This window comes from Pinus tabuliformis, chromosome 3_2, assembly GCF_031772625.1.
Source record: "Pinus tabuliformis cultivar Carrire ecotype Pingquan chromosome 3_2, CPIR1, whole genome shotgun sequence".
NCBI classification, from domain to species: domain Eukaryota; kingdom Viridiplantae; phylum Streptophyta; class Pinopsida; order Pinales; family Pinaceae; genus Pinus; species Pinus tabuliformis.
The window spans coordinates 1,252,271,466-1,252,288,826 of NC_142302.1; the positions used below are offsets into that span (position 1 = coordinate 1,252,271,466).

A 17,361-nucleotide genomic window follows, 5' to 3' on the forward strand; every position below is an offset into this window, starting at 1 on the left:
ATATTAATGTGTTAAATAATGAGTATTATGCCCACTTACACAATGTTAAAAGAAAGTACACTCTACATTAATATTAATGGTAGATATTTATTTTTGAATTACGAAATTGTTTAATTGATAATATTCTGATTTATTTCTATTATTTTGTGTAATATGACTTGTACTATTACAACAACATATATTAATGTGTTAAACAATGAGTATTATGCTCACTTACTCTTACAACCACATATATATTAATGTGTTAAATAATGAGTATTATACCCACTTACACAATGTTAAAAGAAAATACACTCTACATTAATATTAATGGTAGATATTTATTTTTAAATTATGAGATTGTTTAATTGATAATATTCTGATTTATTTCTATTATTTTTGTGTAATATGACTTCTACTCTTATAACAACATATATATTAATGTGTTAAACAATGAGTATTATGCTCACTTACTCTTACAACCACATATATGTTAATGTGTTAAATAATGGGTATTATGCCCACTTACACAATGTTAAAAGAAAGTACACTCTACATTAATATTAATGGTAAATATTTATTTTTAATTACGACATTGTTTAATTGATAATATTCTGATTTATTTCTATTATTTTTGTGTAATATGACTATTATTATTTTTTATTTATAATAATATAGATAATAATTAATTTGTAAAAAAATTGTTAAAGCCATTAAAAATGAAAAGGAAAAGTAATAATTAAAGTATATTATTTGAAAAAAAAAGTAATTAGAAATATATATTTTTTAATATTCTAACTTTAAAGCATGGAGTTAGGAAATCAAAAGGATTTTTGTTTCTTATTTTATTTTATCTTAAAATTCATTAATATTTGGTTGTTGATGAGCATGATATATAATTTATTGTTGTTATATGCTATTAACTTTATGATTAGGGTTATTTCATTGAGACCTTGATGTTGTAGATTGGATTGGTCATATGCATGATGGTTATGTTCATTACATTGAAGATCTTGATGTTAAATGCATTATGTTAACCTGGTTTGACATATGCAGATGGTTATGGTTGTGATATTCATGTATGAGCCAAAATATTTGTGATATGGTGTCTTACTAATCTAGATTGATCGTACATATCTGATTGTTATGCATGAATGACAAATGCTTATGAGTTTATGATGTGAACATGTTAGATAGTGACTATTATGGATATCATGATCTTATTTATGTTTGAGTTGATATGTTGTGAAGTTATATCATGTTAACTTGATTGATTATGCAGACAAGATAGTCTCCCCTGAAATACACTAAGGTATGAGTTTTTTTATGCAGTATATTGGGTGCTTCATTGTTGATTATGTCATCTAGTTGATTTATCTCACATGGTGCATTCATATCTTGCTTGAATGTTTGATTAATTGCATGATATGGGTATGAGTCTATATGGTTGCGTGAAGAAATGATCTTGTTTTAAGATGATTTTACTAATACATATGTGTTGAGACAGTTGATATGTACTTGCGTGTAAGTAGGTGATAGTTGTAGCATTATGTCTAATGACTATGAGTTGACTATGGATTATGACATGATTGTTAGTCCTGCTAAATGTTGATTTCAAATTGATAGATATGATTGTCTTGATATTTGGAACATGTGGTTGACATGTGTGAGCAGTTGCAGGAAGCATGTTGGTATTAGCCTGACAAGGTAATAGTTGATGTGTTTATATCACTAACAGTCAGGTGATGTGACAGTGCATAGTAACACTCAATTGCAACAAGGAAAAGGTCAAAGAAAGGAATTGGGCAAGAATTCCTTTGGCTATGTTTGGAAACCCTAATTCCAAACGAATGAGTGCTTTGCCTATAGGAAGTATTCTTAACCTTAATCTTGTCTAACATTATGTGGATACATGCTATATTCATGAACATGTACTTGACAGGTATATTAGCTAGTCTTTAGTTACAGGTGGATCTGTCAAAGGATTGGAGTCCCTTGAGAGATGGTGTGGATGTGTTCAGTTGCAAGCAACGTGCTTGACACAACAAGATGAGGTAACTGGTGTATTGTTATGTTTATTTATGCACTAACAATTATGTGTTAATGATAGCATGATGCAGGGAGTTGCATGGCAAGAGAGGTTGCCATGAAATCTCGAAGAAGGCTCAGGTCGAGCTTTCCTTGGGAACCATGGGGATTGAGTCATGGTGTTTGTTGTTAGTCTTGTGCTTTTGGTCTTTTGTGATTGTTGCACTTGATTTGCGATTTTGCGTGTGTCTAGTGCATAACTATGCCACTTTATTGTGGTGTCCAGTTGTTATTGGTTGTCATGGTTTTCTTCTTGGTTGTTTCTTGGTATTGCCTTTTATGTTTTGAGTCTTGGGAGTGGTTTGGGAAAGAGGAAAGTTAATGGAGCTCGGGGAGAGTTGTGTGGTACCTAACAAGTAATGTAAGACTCAGATGAAGCTTTGTTCATGAGTAGGCGCACTAGAAGGTAAGGCTATGAAAATTGGTTGGACTGGTTGTTCCATGGACGCTGGCAGTACAGACATGTGAAAGGTAACCAGAAAAGGTAAAGTAAATGGATCTGAGGTGTCAGATGCCTTGGTTATGTTTGGAACGATTTTCTCAATGTTGTGCATGTTGTGCATGAATAAAGGAAGTTCTCTTAACCTAGACCTTATGTTATTTGGTAATTATGTTATATATGTATCATGTATGTATGCATGTTTTTATCTAGCAGAATGATGATTGTCTTATGCTAATGATTATATATGTATGTATCTATGTCACCGTCTGACAGGGTCATCAGGAATCATCCTTGTGGAGAAATGATTTCTTATGCAGGTGAATGGCATGAAGAAGTTCTTGGCTATGACGAATCAAGTGGGAAGAGTAGTCATGACAAATATACAAGGTCAGTATCATATGGTTATGAGTTGAACTTATGTGATTATATTATGTCTATGTTATGGACATGCTATATTGAGGGATACAACAGTGAGGTGAAAGCAGTATGGTCTGCGACAAGTTGGGAAAAGCATGGATAAGGCACTGGAAGCAAGGTTTCTTGGTAAAGACAGTGTGGTTTTTGATGTGTGGTACTATTGTTGTGCATATGTTGCATATGCGACATTATGTGCATGTAGTGTTGTGCGAATATTGTGTATGGTGTTGTGCGCATGATTGGATATGCAGTGTTGTGTACAGGTGGTGTTGCGTGCATGTTGTACATGTGGCGCTATGTACATATGGTGTTGTATGCATAATTGTACAAGTGGTGTTGTGTGCATGTGGTGTTGTGTACATGTTGTACAAGTGGTGTTGTGTGCAGGTGGTGTTGTGTACATGTCGTGCATGTGGCGCCGTGTACATGTGGTGTCACATACTTGACATGCATGTGGTACTATGTACATGAGGCATTGTGTACACATTGTGCAGCTGGTGTCATGTACATGTGATGTTGTGCACACATTGTGCACTACGTGGTGCTTTGTACATGTGGTACTGGTGTACATGTGGGATTGAGTGCATGGTGTACAAGTGGGATTGAGTGCATGGCATACATGTTGTGTTGCAGACATGCGGTACTATGTATGTGCATTGTGTAGTCATGGTATTGTGACATATGCATTCATTGTGTTGCACTCTATATACATACTTGTGTTGTGTTGTACATCGAGTGTAGGTGTATGTGTTGTATGTCAAGTGTAGGTGCATGTATTGCATGGTGTTGTATGTAGTGTTTGATTGTATGTGTATGTGCACATGGTTTAGGAGAAGGAACTGGGTGTTTGTCTGGTGTGGAAACTGATCTAGAGTGTGTATGGAATAAAGACAAAGGTAGAAACTAAGGATTGATGAAAGGATAAGTATCAACATTTTATTTAGTTTTATTATGCATATGATTTATGAGTATGGTATATGATGATTATATGTGATCTATGATTCCAGTTTATGATGGTTACATATGATTTCTGATGTTGATCTATGATGGTTGTGTTCTGATCTAACCTGATGTGATATATTTATACATGACGTTTTGATCAAATAGTTAGTTTGACTTGTGACAAGAAGCAAACAAGATTGCAAGTGTACCTTATTGATGAACTACTGATGAGGTAAGATTTTATGTTATTTGAATTTATTTGAATCTAATGGAAATTATGTGCTTGGAATAGGAATGCATGAACATGCCCGGTTGGGTGGTTGAAATTGACTGCAAGAACTGGAAGCAGCAACGAAATAAATTGGAACATGCAGCAGTATGCTAGTAGAGTACTTAAGGAGTAGGGCCATTGTGGGACACTGGTACCTAATAGTGTCCATTGATTTCCATGAGTATGCTATGACTGGTATGATGGTTTTGAGGCAGGTATATGCCTTGGTTTTGTATCTTCCGATGCAAGGAATACTTTCCAAGGGATGGATCACCAGGGGTATTGGATGCCGACGAAATTGGAAGGTGACTTACTACATGGAAGGGGGTGACCAGATTTCCCGAGGGACTGTGTAGCAGAGAAAGGAATGTTGCGGAGATATTAGTTTTGGTCATTAGCATTACCAGATGGAATCAGATACACATTGGGAGTGCGCCCTAGGACAATGAGTCGGTAATTTTTCGTTGAAAGGACAAGTGGCACATGATTGTGGCATTGGACATTGGATGCAACTTTGATTGTTGTAGTGGATTATGGAGTTCCTGGGAAGGAGGTGAATCTTGGTATTACTTTGACGGTGGAGGTGTGAGTCTCCAGATTCCCTTGTTGTGGAAGCAGGCATCATATCCTTTATTTTTTGGTTTATCAAATGTGCATATATGTATATATGGTTATTGTAAATATCGTAATGAGTTGTGTTATAAAGCTCCAATATGCGGTATGGTTGTTATCTGGTCATGTTGTCATGATGTTTTGCTTTTAAGAAGGTCATTCATTGTAAATACTGTAATGAGATGTGTTATAGAGTTCCATGGGCAACATGTTTTGTTTTCAACAGTCTTGTTGATTATAGGTGTCATTGAACATCGAAGATAATGTCCCCCAAGGAGGAGGGTTTTGTAACAGCCCTAGTGAAAATTCCATGTAAAAATATATATATAAGACCACGATTGACGAGACATGTATTCCAAGTTGAATGTTGGGCAAGACATCCTAGTGTGGGTGTTCATTTGATTGTTTATGGCTAAGGAAATTGACAAAGGCTTTGGAAAGGCGGAATTGCATTTTTGGCACATTTATCTATGAAAATAATGGAAATTAGGAGAAAAGGAAGGTGAAAGGTAACATATTGCATCTGAGGAGGAAATTGAAGGAAAATATGGAAGATGAAGAAAATAGAGGCCTCACTCATAAAAAGGCTTTTGAGGATCAGTTGGCATGCTTCTTCTTTCTAGTGTTAAGCTCTTAGTCAGTGTAAGCTCTTGGCTTAAGCTTTTGCTTTGGTTATGCATGGGATCAAGAAACGCAAAGAAGGAAAGAGGAAGCAAAGATCAAGCAGAGAAAGGAAGGATCAAGCAGCTACTACAAGATTCATTACAGGTATCGATTTGCATGTGTATTTTCCTTGCTAGATTTGACATGCATGGTATTGCATGTGGTTCTTTCTCTGTTGTGGCATGGGTTTTGCCAAGTGTAACAACGTTTTCAGCCTAACCTTGCCATTTTTGGATGGCCATGGTGTGATGGGGTTCTCATGTCTTGGTTGAGCTGGATTACTGGATGAATTCAAAGCTAAGTGGGGTGGATCTGTGAATGATAGAGCACATGGCCTAGTGGTCCTTGAACTAGACTATGGATCATGGTAAAGACACTGGCCTAGTGACCCCTGAACTAGACTGTGGGTTGTGGTAAAGCAAGGATTGTGTTGCCTTGGTGGGCCTAGGAATCCTTGTCGATGAATGGAAGGATATACAGTAAAGCCAAGAGGTGTATTTCTCTTTGTTGGGCCTAGTAATCTCAGGTTTGAGATATGCGATAAATCCTAAAGAGTGGATCTTGGTTTAGGGCCTAATGACTCGGGTTTGGATTGCAGTAAAGCCTAAGAGACTAGGAGACAAGAAAATTCCTCATGGTATAGTGGAGAAATACGGTGGCATCCATTCTTGTTTGGCCTAGTGATTGGGTGGAGATCATGGTAAATCCTATTAGGATGTGTTCATTGTGTTGGCCTAGTGATTCAGGATGGATTACTGTAAAGCCTGGCTTCTATTGATGAGGGTGAGGTGGTTTAGCCTCAGTATGCCCTGGCTAGGTCTTTTGGTTTGAGTCCCACATTCATGCTTGGAATATGGCATGGGGGTGAATGGTTGAAGAGAGATTTGGCTCATCCATTCTATGGTCGGGTGGAACATGGAAGTCCCATCCCGGGTTTGGTTTTTGCATCATTAATGAAAGGTTATTTCTCCTTGTATTTCTATGAGCATTTTGATGGATTATATGTGGTCTATATGGCTATACTTTCACGAGTATTTCTATTGTTATTATGTTGGTTATATGTATGTTTTATGACAACAAATATGTATGACTCTCAACATGTTTTTGCTTGTAAATGGATGGATAATGTATCTATGGCCTAATAGATGGTAATGCAACAAATGGCATGAGGGAACAATGGTTCTTAACGATTCTCAGATAAGTACAAGATCCTTATGTTTAATTTTGTTGGTTACACCTATAGATTACATGCTTGCGACATGTTTGATGAAATGTCTATCATGGCTAGTAGGGATCTGATTAAGTTCTTGTTTAACTTATTTCTTTTGCATCATTGTTTCTATTTTATTTTACTGCTCTTAAGTTATCATTCCATTCTGGGCAATGACCTGGGCTCTGAGCCTGAAAAAGTGGCTCAAATCCCGAGATTGCTGGCATAACACTGGAAAATTGGGTCTCTGGACGCTGGCAGGCAAGCTTGTGAGAGCGACTTTGGGTTTTTGGATGTTGTCATGCCTATAGCATGAAAGCGACTAAGGCTTAAGATGTCTAAAACATCAGTGGGACCCAGGGACAGGATGTTCGAGTCGTTGACATGTCTCATGAGGGGTTTGTTGGTGATGTGGATAGGTTGGTTGATGTGTTCTGTTGATTCCACTTCCTTAAGGTCACATAGGAGGTTGAATCCAATCATAGTAGCCTCTCGTCGCATGTTTACCTCGGTTGACTAGTTACTTGGGTAGATGTGTGAGGAGGGTGTTACATATATATCTGCAAAGGTGATAAGTGACAAGGTTATTTTGTCCCAACCTATGTTTGGAAATGTTATCTTATAAAATCAGCTCTCTTATATGCCAAAGGAATGATCAAGACTGCACAGGAATCAACAAAAACATAGAATTTGAGAGGCAACTTTGTTTGTCTGTTGGAGACTTTCCAAAATTTGCAAATACACAATTTATTGTTCTAGTAGAAGCTTATTGCATTGAAATCCTAAAATACATTATCAAACCACTAGCCGCTAAGTGAAATCTGGGCACTCATAAACGAACAAAGCATATCACTATGAACTCAATTTCTCAGAATTCGTTCTTCCCACTTCTGGTCATTAACATGCATTTCCAGGGGGAAATTATTCACTACTCAGAATTCCTGAATTAATTTAGAAATACAGAAAACATGAGTTCTACGATTGTCCCTAAAAATAACAAAACAAAGCCACTAATTCTCTAAACCAAGCCTATACTTAATTCAGACTCTAGGCATACCAAGTGCACCTACAATTTTGCAAATCGATTCCACTTTACACACTTTCCATGTGGCCCATAGTGCATACTCTGACATAACTATGAAAGGAAGAGGTTGTGTATGTTTATTCTTCGACTCCTGCACTTCCAGAACTACACTTTTTTCTCTGCACATTTGAAGCAGAATCCACAGAAGTTGGATTTCACTGAATCTCATAAATGGCTTCTTGCATTCCTAGGAGGCACTCACAACATGGCTTACATTACTATAAGTAGCCACTTACACTCACCCCACGAGTAGATGATGGGAGCTTTCAGCCTTTGGCAGAGAGAAGATGCAGAGAAAACAACATTGAACAAGCACTCTATTAGTGTTACAAGCCCATTTCACATAATTGGACAGGCTACTTTACCACTAAGTTGCATCATTGGATTGGATAGGAATGCGAGTCAATATTTTTTCTACTCTAGGGAGTGATGACCTGGATCAAAATTCCCTACAAGATTGCATTTTGAATAAATTTCAATTATTTGTAGTTAGTTTCTATTGGTATGGAAGTATTGGTCCTGATAAAATTCCCTAGGTAAAGTCTCTACAGGGCATGGATTCAATTGAACATCTTTCTTCTCTAGTGCACTACCCAAGGTGATTCAAGTCCTTCCTCGTTTCATTCCTCCGCCTCAAGAAATTTGTGGAAATAATAGAGGAGCTTCCAACAGTGGATTGCATGTTTATGAAGAACATCAGAAGTAGTGGATGCTTGTTATAGGCATTGAAGATCCCGAGGTTGACAAGAGTCCATATGTTCTAGAGTTCACATGAATCACACATTTCCAATGACTTACTCAAACATGTACCAATCACATTAGTAATGTTTTCGTGCAATTGGATCAAAATCATGTTTAAAATCAAAGGGTTATGAATGTTACATAGATGACAGTACTCCCTGTCAACATAAAAGAATTTACAAAATTGTCGGAAAAGGGAGAACTATTTGTCAGAAAGAAACAAATTTGTTGTAAAAAATGGCAGTGTTGTCATAAATTCAAAATCAATGAAAGGTGATCATCGAATCAGATGTTATCCAACAATAAAATAAAATAAATAAAACTAACCCTATGTTAAAATAAAAATTATATGTTATTTTGCAATTCAAAATGTTTCTTTACAATTTTTAGAGATGATGTTCTTAGAGGAAACATTGGAGATATTGAACATCATCAATTGCACTACACTAGAGTTTCCCATCAAAGTTGCAGATTTTACACCAAAAGTTATGAATATTTGGGAGCTGATGTCTGGCTCATTTTCATCTAATACGTGATGATGTCTGAAATTTGTGAGGTTGTGATACAAATTTAGATTTGGAAAGATAACCATCATATTGTTCATGAATTAAGATTATTTTATTTAGCTTATTTGATGTCATCTACTACCTGTATTTTTCCAAAATCTATCAAATATTTGCTATTGGAACTTGAAAGACCATATTTGAAGATTAAGAGGCAATCTATGTTGGAAAGGTTATAGAATATGTCAAATTGGCATAATGTAAGTGATTTCTCTTTATCTTCTAACTTTGAGTTGCATTTTGTTTACTAATTTTTATCTTCAATGAATTTTTATATGTCACGATTCTTCTCGAATTTAGGCCTTACGGGGTTTCTTTTGCAACATCTGGCGCAATTGCTATTATTACATTATAAAGACCAACACTAGTTACATTTTTCAACATGACTATGACTACTTGTAAGGGTATCTTTTGAGTTTTATTAAATAAATTTGATATATAAATAGTCCCTAATAGCTAACAAATGACAATACTGTGTTTTCATACATGTGATGGTACACGGGTTGCAAACTAACAAAATTACAAAAGCAAAATTAAGATAGAATTATACATGGTGCTTATAAATAGTGCATATAGGAATTATCAACAATGAAAATGTACATGTATATGGAAAAAGTGAACAAAATATTAAATTAAAAATTTTACATATATGTTTTTGAAATTATATCTCATAATATATAAATATAATGATAAATTTTCATATTAAAAAAATATTATATTAAAATATTATTTCGGTTCACCTTTTAAGTAAACAAATTACATAATTAATGCACCCAAAACTACAACTACAACTTATTCCCAAATTACTCTTAATTTAACTTTAAATTAATTTTTTTAATATATATATAAAACTTGATTTTATCAAATTACATAATTAATACACCCAAAACGACAACTACAACTTATTCCCAAATTACTCTTAATTTAACTTTAAATTAATTTTTTTAATATATATATATATATAAAACTTCATTTTATTAAAATTGAGTAATGGTGTTTTATTAAAAAATAGTATAACTGTAAGATTTAGAAATCTAGAAATATATTTTTGATAAAATTTAATAATATAAATTTGGATAAGATTGTAAATTTTGATGGTTTAAAATGTGTTTTTACTTAAATAAATGGATTTAATGTTATAAAAGGGTGTATTCTAATATGTTTTAAACAACAATATATATATATATATATATATATATATTTTTAAATTGTTTTGCTCGGGAAAAATTTATTTCATATCTATAAGTGAGACAAGGCCGCATAAAAATTTATAATACATTCTAATTCTATAAATGCACAACTAAATTTACAATTTCAAGAAATTTCTTCTATATTAAAAAAAAAGACTTGAAAAATTGGGTGTTCTAATTCTTCTTTGTTTTAGAGATTTTCAGGGAATATTTTTAGATAAAAATTGTCCTAAATCCATCAAATATTTGTTGGAATCATAATTTTAATTTGTGAACTTGCACAATCTCATTGTAATTTTTCAAGATGTTGAATTCATTTTAAGTATTCAAAAACAGATTTTAAACAAAAACAGATTTTAAACAACATAAAAATATGGTTTGACTAAAAATTATTATATTGCATTGGGGACAAAAATTCTAAATATAAAATAATTAAATAATGCTTTGAAAATAATATTCAAAATGTTTGAAATAATTAGATCACACTAAATATTTTTTAACATTATTTAACTATTTTATATTTTAAAATTTTTAACCAAAATTTAAAAAACCAATATTTCATTAAATAATATATATATTTTTTAAATTGCATATTTCAATATGTATATTAAAATGCATATTTCAAAATATATATATATATATAAATAATTACACTAACACTTTAATTTAGAAAATTTACAATCCAAACTTGCCATTTCAACCATTTTAAACAAATTCCACCCAAACTATATATCCAAAAAGAGAAAAAACTGCCCAACGTAAAAGGGTTAGACTACGACATATCTTCGCTCCATGGAATTCAAACCTGGTGCTGAGATACAATCCTCCTCCCACCATAATACCACTCAGTGCAACTACCTTGTGCCCAAACTCCGAGGCTTTGACAAAGTCCAAGCGCGAAACGCATGTGAAGAAGGTCGTCATCAAAATGACATGAACCGTCTCCTTGAAAACTTCATGCCGGATTTCTATTGACAAGGCCAAATCCCATCTCCACGTCAAGGAGGTCCTCATCTGATAAATTCGATACACTGTGAGATACGGGGCGACCTGCAAGCGGCCGTTCTGATCAAGAGTGTGAAACAAGATCGATCCGGCACAAAATCAGTGATGAGGGAAAAATAGCTTATATCTCTGTTCACAGTATCAATGTTTCAGTCGGACATGGGCAGCAGACCAAGCTTTATTATTCATGACTGGGTCGCCATACACCCCATTTGGAGAATAGTGCTGGGAGCTGGTTGTGAAGGGTGATTTCTCCCTTCCAAAGAAAATCCTTCCCCTGCTACTCTTTTCTTTGATTTTCTTGAATTTTGTTTTGAATCCCAATTCCCCATCTCATTCTCTCACACAACTTCCAAGAAAACCACACCAATGCCAAACTATTTCTATAATCACCTAGATTTCCTCACATGCGGGGCCTCTGAATTATCTCATCTCCCTTGATGTCGTTATCCTATTTGCAGAAATACCCAATGCAAAATCATTAGTAGCTGTCTAGATCCCTCGGGAATTCTTCATTCTTCCTGCTGCTGCCCTTATTTTGGTGACTTGAGAGAAAATGTGCGGTATATTTGCCCACATTAATTATTGTGTGCCCAGAGAGAGGAAATACATCCTTGAACTTCTCTTTAATGGCCTGAGAAGGCTCGAATACAGAGGCTACGACTCCGCAGGAATTTCAATTGATTCTCGCCGAATAAATGAATCCAAGGATGGTGGATGCCAGTCCGGATTTTGCTCCCCTCTGGTGTTTTGCCAGGAGGGCAAGATCGATCAGCTGGTCAAGTTGGTGTATGAAGGTCAGTTTGAAAGCATAGAGTAGAAAGTGCATTGATTTGAATGGTTTTTGACAATATATTTTTTGTGAGAGACTTGATTTCTTTTAAATAGAGAAAATGCATCAATTTCAAAGGTATTCAAGCAAAATATGTTGTGTAGAATTGGATTTTATCGTTAGCCATCCAGTAAGGTCAGGATCAACCTGGTGAAGTCTTGATTAGCCTTTATCTAACAGATATAAGCCTTTTCAGAGGTGCATCAATTTCAGAGTCGGGATTAACTGGGCTTTGTCAGGCATTTGGAAGTTTCAGAAAATTTATCAAATTTCGGGTTATTTCATAAAAAGTATGATGTGGGCCAGATATAATTTGTTTGTTTTCTTATGCAGAGGCGGATGCAGCAGACTTGAATTTGGAGGAGCTATTCACAAACCATGTTGGGATAGCTCATACACGTTGGGCGACCCATGGACCTCCTTCTTCTAGAAACAGCCATCCTCAGTCTTCTGGAAAGGAAAATGAATTTTTGGTGGTTCATAATGGCATCATTACCAATTACATGGTATGCACTATTTTTTAATGAAAATTATGGAACTTAGATATAGCAAACATATTTAAGATTTTGGTGTAGGTGGCCTGCATCACGGTGATTGAGTGTCTAGTTTGTTTATGCGGGTTATGCTAGATGAATTCCATGGGAATTGCATTAATAAACACCACTCTGTCAAGTGAACCCCCCTTGCAGATTGATTAATTTCCTGTAATATTATTTGGGGTAGAAGTAAATTATGGCTAGGCATTTTCATGTCTCTCTTTCAGAAATGGTTGCTTTGGGTATATTCCAATAATATGGTATACCCATCTTTTAGATATCCTATAGGATGGCTAACAGAATGTATTCCCGGAAGTCTCCATGGAGGCGAATGGAATCTCATGAATCATATCGCATGTCCTCCTTATCCCATGATGTAATTGTTTTACTATTTAGAATTTATCCATTGCAAATTCCAAAAGTACACTAAATTATGAGGAAATCAGCAGAACTTTTAGGACCTTTTATGTTTCCTATTATTGATTTTATATTTCCTATTGCTGCTTTCTTTTGACATCTACAGTGGAAACTGTAAGCTGTACTTACTACATATGCAAGAGTCCTTTAAAGGTTTCAGTAAAATAGAAAGTAGAGTCCATAGAAAGGCCTTGGAAGGGTTTTGTTTTAGTTCTGCACTGCATGGGACAGAGAAAACTGATTAAGCGATCTGAAAGTCTCCCTAAACTAAGGGGATTTAACTGATATTCTTTCTAGACTGAGTCATGTGGCCTTTCTTCTTAAATCGACTGTTTGCATCATTACTACACTGTGATCTATCTCACTGAAAGATCTAAGTCTGTTTGTTTCAGCTTCCTAATACACAAGTCATTTAGTGTTTATATTATTTCTTGTAATTGGCAATCTTACATAGTTCTTAAGTAAAAGAAGCGGTCCTTGTTTGTTTTACATAAACATGTAGTTGTAGCCTCTGTTTACAGAGAATGTCAACAAAGTTTTGTTAATGTTGGAGATGATGTCATAGACATATATTAAGTGTGACTACGCTGCTTAGTGTTAAATCAACTGTATTACCCTGAACTTGGTTTTCATCTTCAAAACTCCACTAATTCTGATTTTGCTGCGGTTGTCAGGTTCTGAAGGAGACTCTACTTCGACATGGTTTTGAGTTTGAGTCCGATACTGATACTGAAGTTATTCCAAAGTTGGCAAAGTTCGTTTTTGACAGGCTGTCAGAACAAAGGATAAATGACGGAGAAGGTGAATATTCTTGATCATAAGCATATCCTTACAATGCATCTCATTGATGAAGAGAACGATTGTCTTTTAACCTGATTATTGATATATTATTTCTGCTTCATGACAGGGGTATTATCGGCATATCGCTTCTCTTTCTTTATGTCAACATCTTTCTATATGACTTTTGTGTGCGTTAATTGGATTCTGAGTATCTGAATTTTCAGCAGGTAGAGAGAATATTTCCTTTAGCCAAGTTGTTATGGAGGTTATGAGGCAGCTTGAAGGAGCATATGCTCTTATATTCAAGAGTCCACACTACCCTGATGAGTTGGTTGCATGTAAACGTGGCAGTCCATTGCTGCTTGGCATTAAGGTCAGTGCTTCGCACCATAGACATATGCTTGTTCAACATAGAAAAACAAGCAATAGTTTCAATGCAGAGCTAATTGTATAGAAAATAAACATTGCTGTTTACCGATCGGTATGATCACAACCTTCTTATTTTATATATATATATATATACAGGAATTGGCAGAAGATGGGGAAGGTGGAGCTGCTTTTCTCGATGGAAAAGTCAGACTGAAAAATGAGAATGGAGAGCCCAAAGAATTGTTCTTTGCAAGTGATGCCAATGCATTAATTGAACATACAAGAGAAGTGTTAGTCCTTGAGGATAATGAAGTTGCTCATGTTAAGGTATGTCATCTGTTTTGTACAAGTACATTCTTGTGATTCCTTTCTCTTTGAAATCTTATCGAAGGCTAACGGCACTGCTTTTCAAGACCACAAGTTTAGATTACTGGAAGATGGAACTTGATATTCTTCCATCAAATGAAGATGACATGTCTTCTGTTTTTTTTTGTTTTTACCAAACATCAATTTTACACTTAGAGACCTATACCCAAGAAAAATGTGTTTGCATTTGTCAAATGATGCAATGAGTCGATGTATTACCACACCTGATTCACACACACCTGCGATTGTTTTATATGCTTTTGATAGGATGGGAGCGTGTCTGTATTCAAGTTTGATTTTGACAAATCAAAGAACACTGGGGGTTCGCCACGTCATGCTGCTGTTCAACGTGCTTTATCTATCTTGGAGATGGAAGTTGAACAAATAAAAAAGGGAAATTATGAGCATTTCATGCAAAAAGAGATTCATGAACAGCCTGAATCCTTAACAACAACAATGAGAGGAAGGCTTATTAGAGGAGGGGACAACAAGTTAAAGGGTGTTCTTTTAGGTGGCCTTAAGGACCATTTGTGGACAATTAGGCGGTGCAGGAGAATTATTTTCATTGGTTGTGGTACAAGCTATAATGCTGCCTTGGCAGCTAGATCAATTGTTGAGGAGCTTTCAGGTACGCTTAAATGTAATTATGATATTGGGCAATTCAGAGTGAATGTTTTGGAGCTACAAGGGAGATTTCATTGCAAGATTTACATGTTAATGGTTTGTGCATTGCTTTCTGCATGAAGGTGTCCCTGTGACAATGGAGCTTGCAAGTGATTTACTAGATAGACAAGGACCGATTTACAGAGAAGACACAGCTGTATTTGTCAGTCAGTCAGGCGAAACAGCAGATACTCTGCTGGCGTTAGAATATGCTTTGGGAAAAGGAGCTTTGTGTGTTGGAATTACAAATACTGTAGGTAGTGCAATAGCAAGGAAAACACACTGTGGTGTTCATATCAATGCCGGTTGTGAGATTGGTGTTGCTAGTACCAAGGTAATATGCTTTCTCTTCGTCAATTTTTCTCTTGATTCTTCTTTCCACTTTTAATTCCATTATCAAGTTTTTCATCATACTGGGGGGATTTTATGTTTATGATTGCAGGCATATACAAGTCAGATTGCAGTTATGGCTATGTTGGCCCTAGCTGTTGGAGAGGATTCAATTTCTGGTCAATCACATAGAGAGGCAATTTTAGATGGCCTTTTTGACTTGCCAAGTAAGTCTGCTATAAAAATTACAAATGATGGGATAAGTACTAGACACATGTACTTCACTGCCATTGTCATTTGTCCATTAAACTGTGACTGTATCACTGAAATACCTTTTATTTGGTTGTGGATTTTGTTGGTAGACAAAGTCAGAGAGGTGTTGAAGCTGGATGGTGAAATCAAGGAGCTTGCAAAGCTCTTGATGGGTCAGCAGTCACTACTGATGTTTGGTCGAGGATATAACTATGCCACAGCATTGGAAGGTGCCTTGAAAGTCAAAGAAGTAGCACTCATGCACAGTGAAGGAATTCTTGCAGGTGAAATGAAGCATGGCCCTCTAGCACTGGTTGATGAGACACTTCCAATAATTGTCATCGCAACACATGATAATTGTTTCAGGTAATGGCCAAACACCGTATATGGTCTTCTGAATAATTAGATGTCATAAATTGGCTCATCATAATGTAAACGTTGGTTTATAGTAAATCCTGATGAAATTTGTCATATTTAAACAGCAAGCAACAATCAGTAATTCAACAACTTCAAGCACGTCGAGGGCGCTTGATAGTGATATGCTCGAAGGGAGAGGCATCCTTGGTATGCTCAAATGGTGGTTGTCGTGTTATTGAAGTTCCTCAAGTACAGGATTGTCTTCAACCTATCATTAACATTGTACCATTGCAGGTATGTTCATCTGCTTATAGCTAGAGTTGATAATTTTACTTGCAGATGCAGGCCTTCTAGATAAACTATACTGTTGAAATGAGTTGTATTTCTCTGTTTGTTTTCAGTATAGCTGGAATAAATAGCTATATAATATGGTTATTTGATGCTAACTTTTTGTATGTTGGCAGCTCCTAGCATATCATCTCACTGTTCTTCGTGGTTATGATGTCGATCAACCTCGAAACCTTGCAAAGAGTGTCACGACTGAGTAAAGAGCTGGGAACAGCTGTTATGGTTCAAGGTCAATTGCATTTAATGAAGAATGAAAGAGAATTTATTTCCTTTTCTCTTCCTTGGGGTTGAATTGCTGTATGTAACATTTTAATATCTGTATAAATGATACAATAACCAGACTCATACATGCTGGACTGTCGCTCCTGTTTATTTTTTTCTTTGCCATTCAGGTCAGCGCTCTCATATCTGTTTTTCCAGCTTCGCTTGGAAATTTTGTAATTGATGGGAGGGAGAGATCACAGCCATACTGTGGTTCAGTTTTTTGTAATTCAACATTAAAACATCTATATTTTTGTAGCATCGGAGACACCTTAGGAACATGTTCATTGGCAACTACATGTTTTATGTAACTTTGGATTGAAAAATATAATTCTTTTTCCGGCTTATAAGATATGTTTGATTATGAAAGTTTTATTAGCCACATTGTCCTATTTTTAGGCCAATAGGCATTTTTTATGGAAAGAACCTAGCAGACGATGGTCTGGTTTATCTGGACCATTTATTTAATTTTGGTTAAGCCACCCAAATCACTGCCCATCTAAGTAACCTGGCACGTTGATTCGGGATTCGTCGGATACGGGGATTCGAGTGTCGGATTTGGACACGTTGACCCCCAAGAACAAGACACATTCAGATACATTATATATATATATATATATATTAAAATTTAGATATTTCTTAC

At 35.5% G+C, this 17,361-nt stretch overlaps 1 protein-coding gene across 2 annotated transcripts; it reads left to right on the top strand.

Moving 5' to 3' along the window:
- The first annotated feature begins 11,001 nt into the window (after positions 1–11,001).
- LOC149185281 (glutamine--fructose-6-phosphate aminotransferase [isomerizing] 1-like) lies at positions 11,002–16,734 on the top strand. Of its 2 annotated transcripts, none has more exons than XM_089417871.1 (11): positions 11,002–12,004; positions 12,373–12,545; positions 13,667–13,793; positions 13,997–14,145; positions 14,298–14,468; positions 14,775–15,135; positions 15,254–15,504; positions 15,613–15,727; positions 15,863–16,118; positions 16,235–16,403; positions 16,574–16,734. In XM_089417871.1, the coding sequence occupies exons 1-11, from the start codon at positions 11,764–11,766 to the stop codon at positions 16,655–16,657; spliced, it is 2,097 nt and encodes a 698-aa protein (XP_089273997.1). In that variant the 5' UTR covers positions 11,002–11,763; the 3' UTR covers positions 16,658–16,734. The 2 variants fall into 2 exon arrangements, with proteins under 2 accessions (XP_089273997.1, XP_089273998.1); XM_089417872.1 differs by having other exon boundaries at positions 11,003–12,004; positions 14,000–14,145.
- The last annotated feature ends 627 nt before the right edge of the window (positions 16,735–17,361 follow it).